This window comes from Sinohyriopsis cumingii, chromosome 3 (assembly GCF_028554795.1).
Source record: "Sinohyriopsis cumingii isolate HCF-2022 chromosome 3, ASM2855479v2, whole genome shotgun sequence".
Classification (NCBI taxonomy): Eukaryota; Metazoa; Mollusca; class Bivalvia; order Unionida; family Unionidae; genus Sinohyriopsis; species Sinohyriopsis cumingii.
Window position 1 is genome coordinate 64,808,677 of NC_142963.1, and position 17,947 is coordinate 64,826,623.

General features: G+C 35.2%; 1 protein-coding gene across 1 annotated transcript in view; it reads right to left on the reverse strand.

Annotated features, from left to right (window-relative positions):
- The window catches only part of LOC149803001 (uncharacterized), a 326,500-nt gene that overhangs the window by 158,103 nt on the left and 150,450 nt on the right, over positions 1 to 17,947 (reverse strand). Inside the window, exons 23-24 of the mRNA XM_089953863.1 lie at positions 17,516 to 17,656; positions 1,642 to 1,782 (exon numbers count right to left, since the gene is read on the reverse strand). Coding sequence (XP_089809989.1) covers positions 1,642 to 1,782; positions 17,516 to 17,656 — 282 coding nt within the window. The remainder of the gene's footprint in view (positions 1 to 1,641; positions 1,783 to 17,515; positions 17,657 to 17,947) is intronic.

Below are 17,947 nucleotides of genomic sequence, written 5' to 3' on the forward strand. Positions count from 1 at the left end.
AACTGTAGTTTTAATTAGCTCTGTATAGCTATTTTCATGCAGAGGTGCCAATAAACACAAATATATGTCAACATACACACTTCTCCACTGCTGCTGCAAAAGAATACAGTGATTCAAATTGTGGAACAACAATGAGAACTGGAAGTGCAGTGACATATATACTCAGGATTTTTTAAAATCAACATTGATTCTTTAAACAAGACTAATTTGGTGTAATTTATGCAAAGCTGTGAAGAAAACTCTGGAAACAAATTTGGTGCATGACATGATTATCAAATTTTATTTCAATTATTGTCTCACTATTTACTCTGATGAATGCTGCCATGTCCAAGGTGCTAAAAAATCATTATAAATAAACCCTTTATAGCAATTTCAAGGTATTAATATAGCCGAGGGGTCTTGAACACGTGGCCCACCAAGCTGTATCCTGTGGCCCGCAAAATGATTGGTTTCACAAGGTGTCATGAAAGATTAGAAAGGTGCTGCAGCCCTTGGGCCTTAACAAATGCCCTCATGTGGCTCTCAGGGTGGTTTGAGACCCCTGCTATAGACCTCAAATTGCTGATATTTTGAAGTACATGTGTATGTTTGTGAGTACCAGCATATATTATGATTACTGTGGAGTGGTTGTGTAATGAATCTAAATTTATATTTTCCTCAGTACTACATTATCAGAATCTACAGGTGCATTTGTGTCATTAATTCTGTTGCAGTTCACACAAAATACTTTTATAACGATCATATGAAAGTGCATGGTTTACTTCCTGCAGTGAAGAGAAAATTGTACAAATTAATAACATACAAGACTGAGGTGAAAGAAAATCACATAAAGTTCAAATGGTTACCCCAAGCATGGGTTCTCTTTAACATAATGTGTAATTCTTTCTAACATTCAATCACAGCATTTTACATGGGTAAAAACAACTTGACAAAGCATAGTTCTGGTGGTTGCTGCATGAAATATTATAATTCAAACATGCCCCTCATAACCTTTACATACTTTCTGTTCACCCATTTCTAGACTGGTTCCCTTTGATCCATATAATTAGTACTGCGAGTCCTTCAAGGACATTCATTTGCTGGATAACATTTCTAGACAATGCTTTAACATAAAAGCAAAGGCTTATTCATGCAGTTGTTTCACATGGGCAGTTTTAAGACTGAGGTACTCATTAAGTTAGTTTGGTTTCTGACCCACTCCACTGAATTCAATATAAAAACATAGACAAGCCAATATCTGGACTTGACAGCAACAACTGTATTTTTTTAGGTTTGGCTTTTGTTCAACAAGTTCATGATTTAAGGGTAATTTCAAGGGTTGCCAGGTCTGATGCTATGTCATTGTCTAAATTAAATGAAGTGCAGAGAGATTCAACTAACATGAAGCAAGTGTGAATATTTTTAAATGAAGAAAAATAAAATTCTAACTTCAATTTATATCACAGAAATAACATATCTACAAAAGAACAGGATTTAAAAAAATTGACACTTAAGGGCATGTTGAGAGATCTTATGACCCGCAAAATCCTCTTTTGATTCCACACATTTTTACTCATACATATTTCAAATGTGATCTCAGTTATAAAAACAAAGTTTAATAAGTATCTTATTCCAATTTTTTGCTCTATTGATATTATTTACCTGAATGACACTCAATTTCCCAATATCCGGGGTCACAAAGACCTTTTGGACATGTCCCATCCACATTGTTACAAAAAGCTCCGTCTAAGCAATGTCCACAGGTACTGTTACAAACATCACCATAAAAGCCAGGAAAACATTCTAAAATTAAAGAAATTTTAGCAATATCAAAATATATCCAAAGATTTCAGATATTTTCTGTTCTATATATTTTCCAATATGTACTAATCTATGAGGCAAACATCTGTTATCACAGTTCTCTTGCATCAAATGTAAGTACTGCAGCTTGTGTCAAATGCACTTGCAAGCATATGTGCCAACCCTGAAAGAGGTCTAAGTGTAATTTTGATAATATTAATGACCAAAAAGTGTAATCAGCACATCAAAAGTGTGATCTATATATTAAATGCCATAATTACAGTACACTGTATGAAATATACATTCATTTTTGCTACTAATTGGGATCTGCAGCAGGTCAAAGTTCTTGGTAAAAATGGGCGAAGTCCTTTTGGATTTGAACCGGAATACAAACACATAACATACTGACAAATTATTTATACTGACCAAGGCAATCAGAGTAAAGTGCCCTAAATTGCCCTGAGACACATCACTGCAGCTGATCTAGCTTTGCCTAGGCAGGAATTTAACCCAGGCAGTCCCTCGTTTGGTTCCTAGTCCAGCATTCTAACCACCCCTTAAATAGCATGAAAATGTAATGTTATCTGTAAGCATATAAATATGCCATGCACATCCTGGGAAGGTGTTCAACTCCAAATGTTGATAGCAATTACTGAGTAAAACTACAGTGAAACATAAAACTGTCAAATAATAATTTAAAAATATAATAATAATAATAATAATAATAGTAGTAAGTATTGTCAGTCACATTAAAGCAAGGTATACTCATTCACATTCTCTTGCTGGCAAAAGAAGTATTTATAAGCAAATATAGCTGAACAGATGTCACTAAAATACAACAGAGAAGCACAAAGATACATAATAAATAATTACTACAACCAGTTATTACTACAACCAATTAATTAATAACTCTGTTTTTCAATGCAGCCTGGAGAAAGCCAGTTTTAATTCTTTTGCAATGCAGTTCCAATGAAATAAGTCCAATTATTGAAGGGGCCCCGAGTGGTCTAAAGCGCTGCCTGTCACAGATCACTGCCATCTCACCTCTGTGTGGGTTTGAGTCTCATGTCCGGCCAATGTGGATATGTGAGAAAGCTTGCCAGTAGCTTCTCGTGGGTCAGTGGTTCTTTTCGGGGTTTTCCCCGGGTTCTTCCTCCACCATTACTACTGGCCACCATGTATAGCCTATCTTGTGCTGCAAAATGGCATTAAACCCAAAAACAACAACAACCAATTATTGAAAACTATTCTTGAAAAGTTAACATGTATGATTTAAGAATTTTTTAATGTTATGACAGTAATTGAACATAAAGCTGGTATATTTACAAATTCTCTGCAATGAAACATGTAATTTATATAACTGAAACAGCGTTATTTTGTAAAACTTGAAAAACTGCCTCTACCTTTTTGATAAATATTCTTTCTAATAACAGTATCCATCCAAGTATTAATTTCCACAGTACAAAATCATTATTAAATTTCCTCAAACCATGCTTACTCCAATAATCAATCTCAGACTTGAAGTAACTTTTATAAAACAAAATAAAATCTGTTTTACAGGTATTCAATCTTTAACTTTTCACAGAGCCACATGATTGGAAGGTGTACCAAAGGAATGGGGTTTAGTTAGTCCAAAACATACTAGTTAATCAACACCATTCCTGCTTATTTAGCACATGCAAAGTTGATATCTTGAGTAAATACCCACCACAGACAAGGTATACTAAAACTGTCACTAACATTTAAAGGCATACACCGTCCTATTTAGTCAGCTTCTGTACAGTGGTGCTAATAAGTACAACCAGAATGGAAATATGTATAGACTGGACAAATCAAAGAACTGCTGTTGATGGCTATAATATGACTGGGGAAAATATCTGAAGAAAAAGGTTTTTTTGTGTGAGAAATTTCACTTGCACAATGAAACTGTCAGATTGCCAAAACTTTTAGAGACATGCCTAAAACAGTAAGGTATTATATATACAGTGTGACCCCACTATAGCACGCTCCATTATAACATGAATTTGGACATAACATGGTCGTGGTGTGTCTCCCAAAATTTCATATACAGTCAAACCCACTTATCTCGACCTCGGTTATCTCGACAACCCGCTTATGTCGAGCGTTTTGATCCGGTCCCGAAAAAATTCTTCTTTGTTATGCTATTTTTTACCCGCTTATCTCGACCTCTGTTAAGTCGATAACCCGGTTATGTCGGGCATAAGTTTCGGTCCGAAGTAACATGTGGACCCGCTTAATTCAACAAAATGCAACTTTTTAACGTCAATCTCACAGAAATTGTACAAGAAATAGTCAGCAAAAGCGATCGATTTGTAGAAAATATGAAGTAATATCAGTCTGCTTTTGTTTACTCCGGTGCTGATCTGTAACGAACGATTCAAAAGCACTTACGTTTTCATACATATGCTCGGCACCGTCGACACTTGCCACAAACAATTTCATTTTTTTAATGCATTCAGCCATTTCACTGTAGCTTGGGATAGTGATAGGCTGATCATCATCATCATCATCATCATCTTGCTTGCATGATTGTATCTGCTTCGTTGTCACCGATTGGATTATTTCCTCATCAGTAAGTTCACCATAGGCATTGGCATCATCATCCACGTGAACATAATTAGAAAATTCATCCCGAGCAATGCCTATGGAGTCCGCAATCTCATCAGCCATCGCTTTAAGACCTATTTCTGATTGAGGCTCTTTAATTTCTTGTGCAATTAAACACTGCTGGTGAAATTCTTCATCAGAAATTTCCGGAAAAATACAATGGAACCAGCAGTTTTGAATGGTTTTCGGCGATACACTGTTCCAAGCTGCACGGGCATACATGATGGCGTCTAGCAGAGTTGGTTTATAGGATCGCTTTTCCTCATTTGCACTCACAGTCAATGTACATGTACATGTACATGTATTTTCAAAAACATTTATTGATCTTTATCTGCGAGATACTGTCATATATTAACCTGGATATAATACAATCTTGGTTATTTTGCACCTAACACCGCGTTATGCGTGAATGGCGGGTGCCTGAAAGCAATCGGTGGATGTTTCTCTCTCACTCTCTCGTTTGTGATTTTCTTTGATCCATTTTTCAATCTGATAACATATTCAAACCTCTGAGTACAACCAAACATGATTTGTTTTTCAATATTCACATCAATTATAAAAATGCGTCGTGTGTTATCTGACATAAGTGATGCACACTACAGTAATGGATGCATACGCTACATGTGATATAAGGAGTTCATAGATATATTTTTTCTTTAATAAATTACTTATGATGATAAAAAAGGAATAAATGATAACAACACCAAGTTAGTTCATTTCATTTTATTATCAATTAAGCGTTTTGTTTATTTTATTGTAACATGCAGTGGGAGGGGATTCCAGTAAACACCAGCAAGAGACAGGAGTAATGCTCAAGGACATTTTTAAAATTACCGGTTTTTATGAACCTGGATATCTCGGGACCCGGTTATGTCGACGATTTTTTTACACCCCCGACGTAATCGAGATAACCGGGTTTGACTGTACATGTATTTTGTTCCAAAAATTTTATGTTTTTTCTTGTACATGAAAAAATACTTCTTTCTTCTTAAAGGTATGAGAAATAACAGGTAAAAAGTTTATTCAGGAATCAAGCAGGGCTTCACCAATGTCACAAATTGTAATGTGTTTTCCTTATTGGCAGCAAAATATAACCATCTGGCAATTTTTTAATTTTTATCTGCTACATTGTTGGTTGTTTAAACTTGTATATACAATCATTGGTTTGGAGTGGAGAAATTCAGAGGCCCCATGAAAGGAAGCCACAAACTTAACATACATGGTTCCAAGGCTCTTCTAAATATAAATTTCCAGGTCTTTTATAGGTTTTTTCCAGAATGAAATTAATTTTTTCAAGGTTAACATATGATCATTACTGAATGGATTAAAGAACTTTTTGGATTATAATACATTCATTTTCCAAATCTGAAGATGTTTCTCTTTCAAGACTCGAAAACATATATGTCAGAAAAGATGATCATGTACAAAACCACTAAATGAGTCACACGAAACAAATCTGACTATATTCCAATAAATTGGCATTTAAAGCCATTTCAAAGTACAGAATACAAATCTTAACTTTACTTTGCTGACCTGCATTATGTTGCTACGTGGAAACAACATAATCAGCATAAATTATTTTGTTTCCTTTCAAACCTTTATTTCTAAAGAATTCTTGAGCAATATATGTGCATGTTGTACAAAGTAAACATTTCCAATCACAGTATGGAAAAAAAACAACAATAAATGCAAAATATTAAAATCTTATCTTGTAACAAAAAAAGTTTAACCCTGAAATTTAATGTGTGCCAACAAAATCTCAAACAAGATTTTTCAACCAACCTAAACTCCTTAAGACAATCTGGTTAAAAATTCCATCATTTAAAGATATTTACAAAAGGATTGATTTAAATTTTGACAAAAGACCTTCAAAATTATATATTGTTGTATAAATAAGGACTGAATTTTCTGTAAAATTGACTTGTCTTCTTGTAGTTCAATAAGCTAGTCCCAAAACCTGTATTGATACATGGGCTCTTATCGTTTCTTAATATATAATAAAAGGGACGACAACTGCCCATTTCTCCTGCGTTCTATTTAAGATCTGAAACCAATGTTTCAAGCTACATGTCACTGTGTAATAGTTTTGCACCAAAGTTCAGCTCAGAGATTTGGCATTTTTCTAATCCGGGTTTCCTCCAAATATTCCAACCCATTTTTCACATTTGGACATTTAGGATGGAGTGTGGGTTCAGAGCAATTACATACCAACATGTCGGCCCATTCTGCGCGTTAGGTAATTCTGCGCAACGATACATCATTTTTGTAAACATTGGATCACGTGTTATTTCGGGTAAAAAATCCATTTTGTATCAAGAAAGAACGATCACAATTTAATTAAGAAAAGTGATATTCATAAAGTATACAAAAATATCCGGCATTTTGACTCAAAAAGCATATGAAAATGTGATTGTAAATGTCAACATGAAGACCGACTCCATAATCTTCTTGAACCGGTAACCCAGAAAATCTGATTTACTATGTATCTTTTAGAATCATACAAATAAAAACATTATATAAAAGATGGAAATGTATACCATAAAACAATACTGCATTTTAATGCAAGTTTCCATTTTTGCAAGAAGTTCTCCCACATGTAGAAAATCGTGTGCTACCCAACGTGTCAAATATCAATGCTGCTAGAATATAAATTCTCAAGAAATTCACCGGCATATAGTCTGTTTCTAAATTCTCTAGTAATTTTTTCCACTCAGAAAGATGCTGTAAACACATTATATCCTTTTCATTGTTGTGTCTCTTCCACATAATAGATTTTTTTATATACAATGTTGAACTTTACTAACTTTTTTACAAGATTGGTTTTGTTTGCTTAATATATCTTGCCATTTATTGGCATCATTACATTGAATTTTGTAAAACTAGCTATAAACCTGATCTAATTACTCGACTGAAATGCTGACAGAAACAGTCCAAAGTAATGCATTTCATTTCTATTGCCCGATTAATAAATACTACATCTTTTTAATGCTGTGCGCAGAATAAGCTGACATATCACATATCAGGAAAACACAGGGGTGGTATCCCCCGTGTCCAAAATTAATATTATTTTGAACAGAATATTCTGGTGACAATTGCCTCTATTCAAATGGTAAGCATTGCTGTATTTTATTTTCGTCAATCGGTCGAATTCGGTATGCGTTTTGCTTCAATATTGGAGATGGAAACCTTAAGTGCGCAGAAATGCCTGACAGCATTGTATAAAAAATTTGGAATCTGCCTCCACCATAAGATAGCTTACCAGTGGGCCTACCAAATTTAAACTATGTTAAATCAACTTATACCTGCATGAAATTGATAGGAAAGTTATTTATTTTCTCAAGAATGGGAAGTATTATATTCATCATGTCTTTAATTCGCTGACAGACTAGACTAAACTTGGCATAGATGAAACCTGACCCGGTACTCGCCATTTGCATTGATGGTCACATGACGTCACAACTTTCAAACAATGACATTTTAAGTTCAATAGTTAAAACAGATGTACAGACTCTAAGAGGTGCAAAAATCGATAACATCACAGACAAAATATTGAATACTGACCTAATCAAATTATTATTTTAGTAGATGGAAATGATGCCAGTGAGTGAAGGTCACTAAATCTAATCAGAACAGATTTTGAAAGTTTACTGTATGCTGCTAGGTACTGCAGCCCAATTACATGTAAAATAATGATATCAGGACTACCTCCTCGTGTGGACACCAAGGTGAAAGAAATCAATGATCTGATAACTGACCTATGTGAAGACTTCAACCTACAGTACATTCCACAATACACATCTTTCTTTCTTCAGAACCAGGATGTCAACCTAAGTCTCTACCACAGAAAAAAAATTAATTTAAGCAGAAAAGGAACCTCTCAACTACTGAGAAATATTAACATGTATGCCCCATTTTCAGGTGCTATAATGAAGAGTACTGTCTCTACTGTGGAGAAACTGGGCATATGACACAGGTATGCCATCAAGGCAAACAGATTGAGTGCTTCAGATGCCATAAATATGGACACAAACAAAGACTTTGTCAATCAATGTATTATACATATTAGGAAGCTGGCAAAGAGGAGAATGCCAATGCTTCATTTACATCAAATCTAAATGTACCTAGTGAGACTTTTGTCTCTAACTATTCAGTGGACACTATTGTAAATGCAAAAGTTAATGGATTTTCAGGGTCTGTATGTGACTTTGAAGACACTAATATATATAAACATTTAAATATAGAAATAGGACGTCAGAATGATAAAAGTAGTATGGAGACAATCTCAGTGAGTACCCCATTGCATGATGACATACATATAATCGATATGAACCTAAATACAAAACATATGTCACTTAAATGTACAGGGTATAGTGGGAAAAATAGACCAGATTAAGTTAATGTTGTCTTCCAAGGAAAATAATGTACATGTTTTAGGCCTCACTGAAACCAATTTAAATGCTAACCACAATGTTGATCTATTTCACTGTCAAGGCTACAATAAACCATTATGCAGGGATAGAGACACAGCAGGAGGAGGTCTTGTTGTATACATTAGGGAAGATGTAAATGCAGAAAGACGACTTGACTTGGAGTCACATGAAATTGAGAGCATCTGGGTGGAAATTTTTCAAAATAATGCAAAATCATTCCTAGTTGGTTTCATTTATAGCCCAACTTTACTCCAAAGCAATTTGGAATTAAACTTTTTGAAACAAATGGAAAATGTTCTTGCACAGGAGAAAGAAACATATATACTCAGAGATATAAATAAGGAACTTCTCAATACTCAAATAAGGAACAACTGGATGGAATTTATTGAATTATTAGGCCTAGACCAGCTGATAAATGAGCCCACAAGGGTAACAGAAAAATCAAGCATTCTTATTGATCACATTTATACCAACCTACCAGACAATGTGGCTTGTGTTAATGTACCAAATGTTGGTCTTAGTGACCACTATCCTACATTTTTTTAAAGAAAGGTTAAATGCAAGAAAAATAAGAAAAATACACACAAAACGATCACTTACAGATCGTTCAAAAATTTTAATGAAGAACAATTTCTCAATGACCTATATAAAGTTCCATGGAATATGATCATAAATTTGGATGACATAGATGAAGCTCTGAGGGCGTGGACTGACTTATTCATGGATGTATTCTCTAAGCACGCACCACTGAAAGTACATTGAGTAAAGACTGAAATTCAACCTGGTTATGGGAAACCATGCACAATATAAAGTATGGAGAAATAAAATAACAAGTATGATTAAAAAAGCTATAAAAAAAACTTATTATCAATCATTGCTTGAAAACAAAAAGAGCAACACAAACTCCATTTGGAAAGTCTTCAATGAACTCATTGGAGTCACACACAAAGATCAGACAAATAAAATTCACTCACTTCTGGTAAATGACACCATAGTCACTGATGACACTGACATTGCAAATGTCTTCAATGATTTTTTAATCAACATTACCACAAAGTTAAAAAAACCAGGGATAAAAAAACAACTTTAATGAACTGAAAAAGTTCTGCAAAACTAACTCCTATTCACAAATCTGTTTCTAAGGATGATGCTGACAACTACTGACCAATCTCAATACTACCAAACTTGTCAAAATTGATTGAAAAATATGTCCAAGACTCATTCATGTCATATTTAACCAAACACTTGCTGTTACAACCTAATCAATCAGGCTTTAGCCAGAAACATTCCTGTGAGACTGCCTTCATCTCCCTAACTGTTAAATGGCTTCAAGCACTTGACCAAGGTAGAGTAACAGGATCTGTATTTGTAGATTTCAGGAAAGCTTTTGACATGGTGGATCATGAAATCCTTTTGAAGAAACTGAAAATCTACCAATGTGATGAAATAACAATTAGACGGTTTACTTCATACTTAAGTGAGAGAACACAACATGTTTACATAAATAATGTTCTGTCTGAACCTGGAACAATTAGATGTGGAGTACTACAAGGCTCAATTCTAGGTCCATTACTATTTATTTTATTTATTAATGACCTACCACTTTTACTAAGAGACTCAATATCATCTATCGATCTCTATGCAACGATGTCAGACATCCAAAACACAAAGCATGAACTCGAAATTTCTTTACAGAATGCCCTAAACAAACTGGAAAACTGGTGCACGTGCAATGGCATGGTGGTAAATACTGGTAAAACTAAAATATTACATATCTCAACACTGCAAAAAAAGGACAAATCTTGATAGTGATGAACTATGTCTGACATGGAAGGATAAAAATTTGCAAATGGTCTGTCATGATAGACTAATTGGTGTTCTGGTAGATAATAACCTATCATGGACTGAACATACCAAACATATCAGTAAAAAAGTCAATTCAAGTTTATGGCTTCTCAGTAGGATAAGACATTTTCACTCTGAAAGGCACAGAAAACTATTTTATAACAGTTATATACAACCCTATTTAGACTAGTGTAATACAGTATGGGGTAATTCAAATGATAAAAACATAGCAAAGCTGGCACATCTTCAAAAAAGAGCATTAGGGCTAATATCAATCCTGAAAGAAAGCAAGGAAAATTTAGCTGGTAAGTTAAAAATAGTACTTATTAAAGACCGAATCTGTCTGAGAAAAGCCAAATTAATGTACAGGATATTCCATAATAATAATAATAATAATGAGGACTTTGTATAGCGCCTAATCTTTAGAAGCTCTAAGTGCTTTACAACATTAGACAACACCTATAAGATAAAAAACATATAATGATATGATTACAAAAACAAATACCATTAAATTCGAAAACATAAAAAAACATGCTGAGAATATTTAAGTTAGGAAACATTATTAGGTCTTTAAGTTTGTTCTTGCATTTGAAATAAGTGAGTTTTGAGAGCACTCTTGAATGGGATCGATGTGTCTTTGTGTCTAAGATCAGTGGGCAATTCATTCCACGTTGCTGGGCCCTGGTATGCAAAAGAACTCTGTCCATATGACTTTGTTTTCATAGTGGGAATAATGAGTATACGATTGTCAGAAGAGGAGCGTAAGTATCTTGCTGGTGTGTACACATGGGTGAGATCGGATAGGTATGTTGGACTAGAGTCCGACAATGAAACGTAGCACAGAGAACAAATTTTGTGTTTGATTCCGGATCAAATGGATAGCCAGTGTAGGGTAAAGAGCAGCAGGGAGGTGTGCTCTGATCATGGTACTCTAAGTACTAATGAACACACAAGAGTTTTAGTGGCATCAACTGAAAGATATTTGCGAATTGAGCTGATGCATATGTTCATGACATGTTGGTGCAATGTGAGAGTACTGTCCAGAGTAACACCTAGGTTTCGTACTGATTGTGTGAATTTAATGTTGGTGTTGCTGATGTTTATTGTTTGAGGTAAAGGATGTGAATGAGAAAGTCTTTGTGTTGTGATCAGAATGGCCTCAGCTTTATCATCATTCATCTGCAGCTTGTTACATGTCATCCATGATTTCACATCAGAAATGCACCTCTCTACACCTTGGATGGTAGCATCAACTTCTGTTGGGTGGCTAGATTTGTATATTTGGGTGTCATCAGCGTACAATTGGTGAGACACTGGATGATGATCTATGACACTTGAGAGCGACTGAGTGTATAGAATGAAGAGAACATGTCCAAGAACAGACCACAACATAGATCAACTGGGCTGGAGTGTATTCCATTTGCAGATACAATTTGTGTCCTGTTGACCAAGTAGGACTTGAACCACAGTAAGGCTGTATCATGAATGCCAAATACATGCTGGAGACGGTGAAGTAATATATCATGGTCTAATGTGTCAAATGTTGCAGACAAATTAAGGAGGGTGAGGACTGTAATCTTTCTGCTATCCAACGCAGAGAGAATGTCATTAACTACTTTTAGAAGAGTAGTTTTAGTACTGTGGCAAGGGCGATATGCAGATTGTACATTGCTAAAAAGACTATTTGAATTCAGATGAGATACAAGCTGGGATAGAACAACCTTTTCTAAGATTTTTGATATGAATGGGAAATTAGAAACTGGGTGGTAGTTCTTTATATCGTTATGGTCTAGTGTTGGTTTCTTCAGCAGAGGCTTTACAATGGCAGTTTTGAAAAATGATGGGAATTCCCCGGATGAGAGAGAGGTATTAATAACATCAGTTAGTGAAGGTAATACTGGATCTAAGCATTCAGGCAGCATTGATGTTGGAATTGGATCAAGTTCACATGAGTTTACAGCACTCTTCATCAGGATTGTACATACGAAATCGATAAAGACAGGTTCAAATGCTGCTAATGGTTGCCGCTCAAATTCTGTATCCCAACTGTATGGTGACGACAAGTCAATTAAAATTGTGGTGCAAAGCTTATCTCTAATGGTTTGTACTTTGTCACGAAAGAAATTTGCAAACATGTCCGGAAGGTCGACTGGAGAGAAGATAGTTGGAAGTGGTGTAGATTTGTTCCTTGACATTAGCTTGTTAGTAATCTCAGCTCTTTGTAGCTGGAACTTTCTGTGATCTTAGTAGTGTAGTGGGCTGATGTCGCTGCATGGACTATACTTGTGACATTCTTCTTAGCAGCTTCATAGATTTGCTTATGAATAGTGAGTCTGCTGGAAAGCCAAAGCCTCTCAGCTTTACGGCGGTCTCTTTTAGCAGTGCGAAGCTGGTCCCTAACACTGCTATACAATGGAGAACACTTTTGAATTGATACTCTGCACTTGGTAGCTGGGGCATGTTTGTCGAGCAATGAATGCAGGCAGTTATTGAGTTGTTCTACTGTAGAAGGTAAGCAAGTTGTTAGGTTTGCTTGGATGTTGTGCATTAGTTTGGTTCTATTTATCATACGGAGGTTTCTCTTAGTAGCAGATAAAGGTGGAGGGTTAGAGACTGATATGTCAAGATGGCATATAATGCAGAGGTGATCTGATGCAAGTTCATGGGATACCAGGGAGGACCGTAGAATGTTATCATCAGGTCTATGAAGAATCCAGTCTAAAATGTGACCATGTTCATTAGTGGGTTGGTTAACTGACTGTTTGAGGTTGAAAACATTAATGGAATCTATGAGTTTTTATGTGCTTGGGTTTCCGGGACAGTCAAAGTGAATGTTGAAATCTCCAAGAATAATCAGGTTGCCACCTATCGATTTTCCATACTCCAGGAGATTTGGAAACTGCTCCAAAAAGAGAGATTCAGCCAGCTTGTTTTTTCTACTAGGAGGAGGGCGGTATAGGCAGAAAAAATGGACTGACCTTTGCTCCAGTGTGAGTGTGGTTTGGACCAATTCAAACGATATGTGGTCAAAATTGAATGCTGTGGTGTGGTTAAGACGTTTGATCATGGAGTTCTTTGCGATGACTGCAATTCCACCTCCGCGAGAGTTAAGGGGGAATGACTTGATGGAGTAATGAGTGGGTGTTAGATCCGCACACTTGGGCTCATCGCCTGATGTTTTTAGCCATGTTTCTGTCAGGAAAAAGACGTCAATATTCTGGTCGTTGATAAAATTAACTATTTCTGTGCGCTTTTCCGGTGGTCCTACTGACTGGGCATTGAATAATGCAATACGCAGAGGTATCTCTTGGATAGTTAACACAAAGGTTGACGAATTAATAGGGATTTGAATTAGGTTATCTAAATTAACAGTCAAATTTTTTTTTAAATTGTTGAGCAGAAATAAGGGAGATAACCGGAATTCTTCTTCCTGTTCTACGCCGGCCAGAATATTTACAATCACTATTCCAGTATAGGCTACCTGGTAATAGTCCCCACCTGCGATCCATGTCTAACAAACAGTATAAAATTCCCAAACCAAGTAAGGAGTTATTTAAAAAAGTTTCCAATACTCTGGAACTCTGCTCTGGAATAGTATTCCAGTTGAGATTAGAAATGCCCACTCTATTTCCTTCTTCCAAACCCAATATATCCAGTGGCTTCAGAGATGCAGCTAAAATAAATAAATTCCTTTGTATGAGGGCCTCAAGATAGATTAGTTCTTAGCTAATTGTGTTACCCTCTTTAAATAAGGTCGTTATTATTATTATTAACAGTCACATGATATCAATAACAAACTCCTTTTTAATGTCATTGTACTAAATTTCAGTTATGTTAAATAAAAGTCTGGTACCTTATGTAAAAAATAGAAAGAACATATAATTCTCAACATATTTATTTCGAGAACAACTACAAGAAACTTGGCCAGTCTGATTCATCAAGCATAGTAGTCTGGTTCCCTGCTTCGTATGCTCCCTGCGTGAGAGAGCACATATCAACGTGGTAGTCACATGATACAACAAACTCTGGAAGTAGGTCTCGGAATAAATATTGAGAATCTGTGCTATTTCGTTTTTGTATTTTTATTACAACCAGTATACTACTTTCATTTTTTTAAAAATTCCCCATACAATATTTGAAAATGACAGTTGTGAGATGCTGTGTGCTCGTGCAACTAGCAATCGAAATTGCTAGTACCAGCTCAAATTTCATCAATGCATTAGTTTTATCGTCTTTCAGCAGATGAAAGACATAACAATTTTAATACTTGCAATTTCTGAGAAAATAAATAATTTTCATATCGATTTTATGCAGGTTTAACTCGATTTAACAATGTTCAAGTTTGCTAGCCCATCTGCAAAGCGGCTATGCTTTAATGCCAACATTTACTCCTCTTGTGATGTTAGACTGGTTTTCATACCTTCCTTAAAAAAACAAAAAAAAGATACCGATATCAAACTGGGTGTGAAACAGAAAGTCTACTAGACAACTTTAATCCACTGAGCGTTTGGATTGTCTCAACAAATATATTTATGGCAAGCACCCAAATGATCCATACTGCAACCTCCTAATATTCTGGTTAGAACTCAATAAATGTAACTGATTATGACTCAATTATGTATTTGTTTCGGGTGTCAAGTTGTGGAGGAAAATTCCTGGCTTTTTCCCGACTTTCGTCAACATGTGCAAAATTCAATGACTGTTCACGATTGAGAAAAAAATTATAATTTCTCCTTACTTTTTCCCGATAGCGTGGGAACCCTGAATATAAAATGTACTGAAATTTATCTATTGTTACATAAAAAAATTCTTTGTCCATATTGACAAACCATCTTAACAGTGCATTGTTATAGCATAATCTGCTTATGTTGACATCTACCATGAGTACTGTATGTTGTGAGATATCTGCTCCTTTTTTTTGCCATTTATGGTTGTGGAGATCAACCAGATGAGGTATTATCTCATAATCTATCTTTTGTTGAATTTTCAGCCACTCGCTACTAATTAATATATTTACATAGACTGACATTTGTATGTGGATGGTAAGTAAAATTCCTCTTCTTTTCACTCAGACCAGAAGACCTGCATCTCTATCGTCTGTTATTGACCCTTCTTTAAATTTCTAATGCATGCATGGTAGCCAGCATCACTCTGCTACCACAAATACAAAAATAAAATACCAAAAAAACCCCAACAAGATCTCACTTGTTGGTCTATTCAATAGGCAGGGAAGAACAGTACTTCATTCGACCAAATGATGACCAATCCCTTTTTTAAAAATGTACCCAGATAAAACAGTTTGCTGAAATTTCAAAGAAAACAGATTACCCTTGAAGCACAGATTGTTATGAAAACACATTAAGCAAATGGAAAAATAATCAGTCTTAATCATGTAATACAATTATTTGATGTTGCCACCACAATAAGAAATGGGTATTTGGTTATCCAAAGCTGTCATTTAGCGGTGACTTCAATAATGCATGCACCCTTCATCAAAGAAAGCTGACTACAATCTTCAATAAAAACAAAGAACCTTTCTTCAAAGGGAGTCAGATCCAAAGTTAAATAAAAGCAATGGAATCTGATGGATTGTTTTATTTTCCAATGTGGCTGAAGATATTTACTGCACTGTGAAATTTTTTTTTTGCAGGAAAAAAGTTGATGCTTATGAACACTACCAATGGCGGCTTAAAATGCAAACTAACTTTTAACGACCTGGGACATACTGAAAAGTAAATGTGCTTCATCATTTGTTTCGTGAGTGTGCTATTTTTGTTTCACTGAATTCAGACCTATATGACCTGTGAAAAAAGTACTTAATATTTAATCTCTGTGTGTGTGCATATTTTTGATGGAATTACTCATATCGTGGATTCAATGTGTGTGATGAGATTCACAGGTGAGTACACGGTGTTGATACTCTGTTCATGCTATGCATCAGACATGTATATATCAACAGTATACACATGTATATACCAATGCATAGTTCTCTGAATAAAGAAAAATAGTATATATGCCTTCTCTGTTTTCACAACAGGTGTGTTTCTCATTTAATATGCATCGATTTAAGATGGTAACTGTGCCAATGAAGCACATATTTTTGTGCCCACATTTATTACCTAACCCAACCCCCAGCAATTTTTGTGGGTTCATGCATCATTTTCTTCAGCTAACTGATCTGGTTGCTTATAATACAGTTCAGTCTATAACACAGTACAGGTTCTATGGCTCCCAACTACCATGTTATATCAGGGTCACAATGTATACGTATTATTTAAATTTTCCAAGAAGACATCATCTCTGGAATATTTCGGTATAGGCATGAACTAATCTTAGAAAGCAGTTGATATTTACCAAGGCAAAGTGGCTAATGAAATCAAACATAAATTTGCATAGAAATGATTAACTATCAGAATGCTGTTTCTGATAGTTGAAGACATTTAGTCAAGTTTTGAGAATGATGAAAGATCTTAGCATCAATTGTTCAATGAAAGGTTTTGCTGCAGAAGCACACCATACAGTTTGGTAAAAATGTTATGTGGGTTTTTTAAGAAAGTTATTAAACCAGAATGCTCTCCATCAAATTTGTCTGAAAAGGGTTCAAGAAATACTATGTATGTATTTACTAACTTGACATTTGTAATTATTTGAATAATTCTCTTCCCAACCATTGGTCTACATAGCTGAGTGAAAATCAGTCAACTTCTTGTTTACTTAGCAAATCCCATGAAACCATGTCTTTAAATTAAATTATTTTGACAAGGAAGAGTGAAAAAGACTTATTAGATGTGATCCCCACCCAAGATAGAAAAAAAAAAAATAATTTACCCTACCTTCATTACATTGTACTGTTTGATATCCAGGACCACAGGTACCATCAGGACAGTCACCAGTGGCTTTGTCACAGGGGGCATGATCCTTACAGTATCCACACTTATTAGAGCAGCCATCACCATACCAACCTTCAGAGCAGACTGTTCATGGTGAAAAAAGTTTAAATATGAAATAAACAAGAGAAATTTAAAGATGATTAAAACAATAATTGAAGATTACATTAAAAGAAACTGAAGCGAATTTGACAGAAAACATAAAATTGATTTTGCTGGAAGGTATATTGCAATAAGGTGTATATTAAAGTCTAGTATTGTGTCTTTGGTTTTTAATCAATGGCAATACATGGAAGGCTACATTGTGCTGGGGCAATCAGAATAATTCCCATACTGTCCACAAATTTGAGAATTCCTATACCACATGATCAAAAGGAT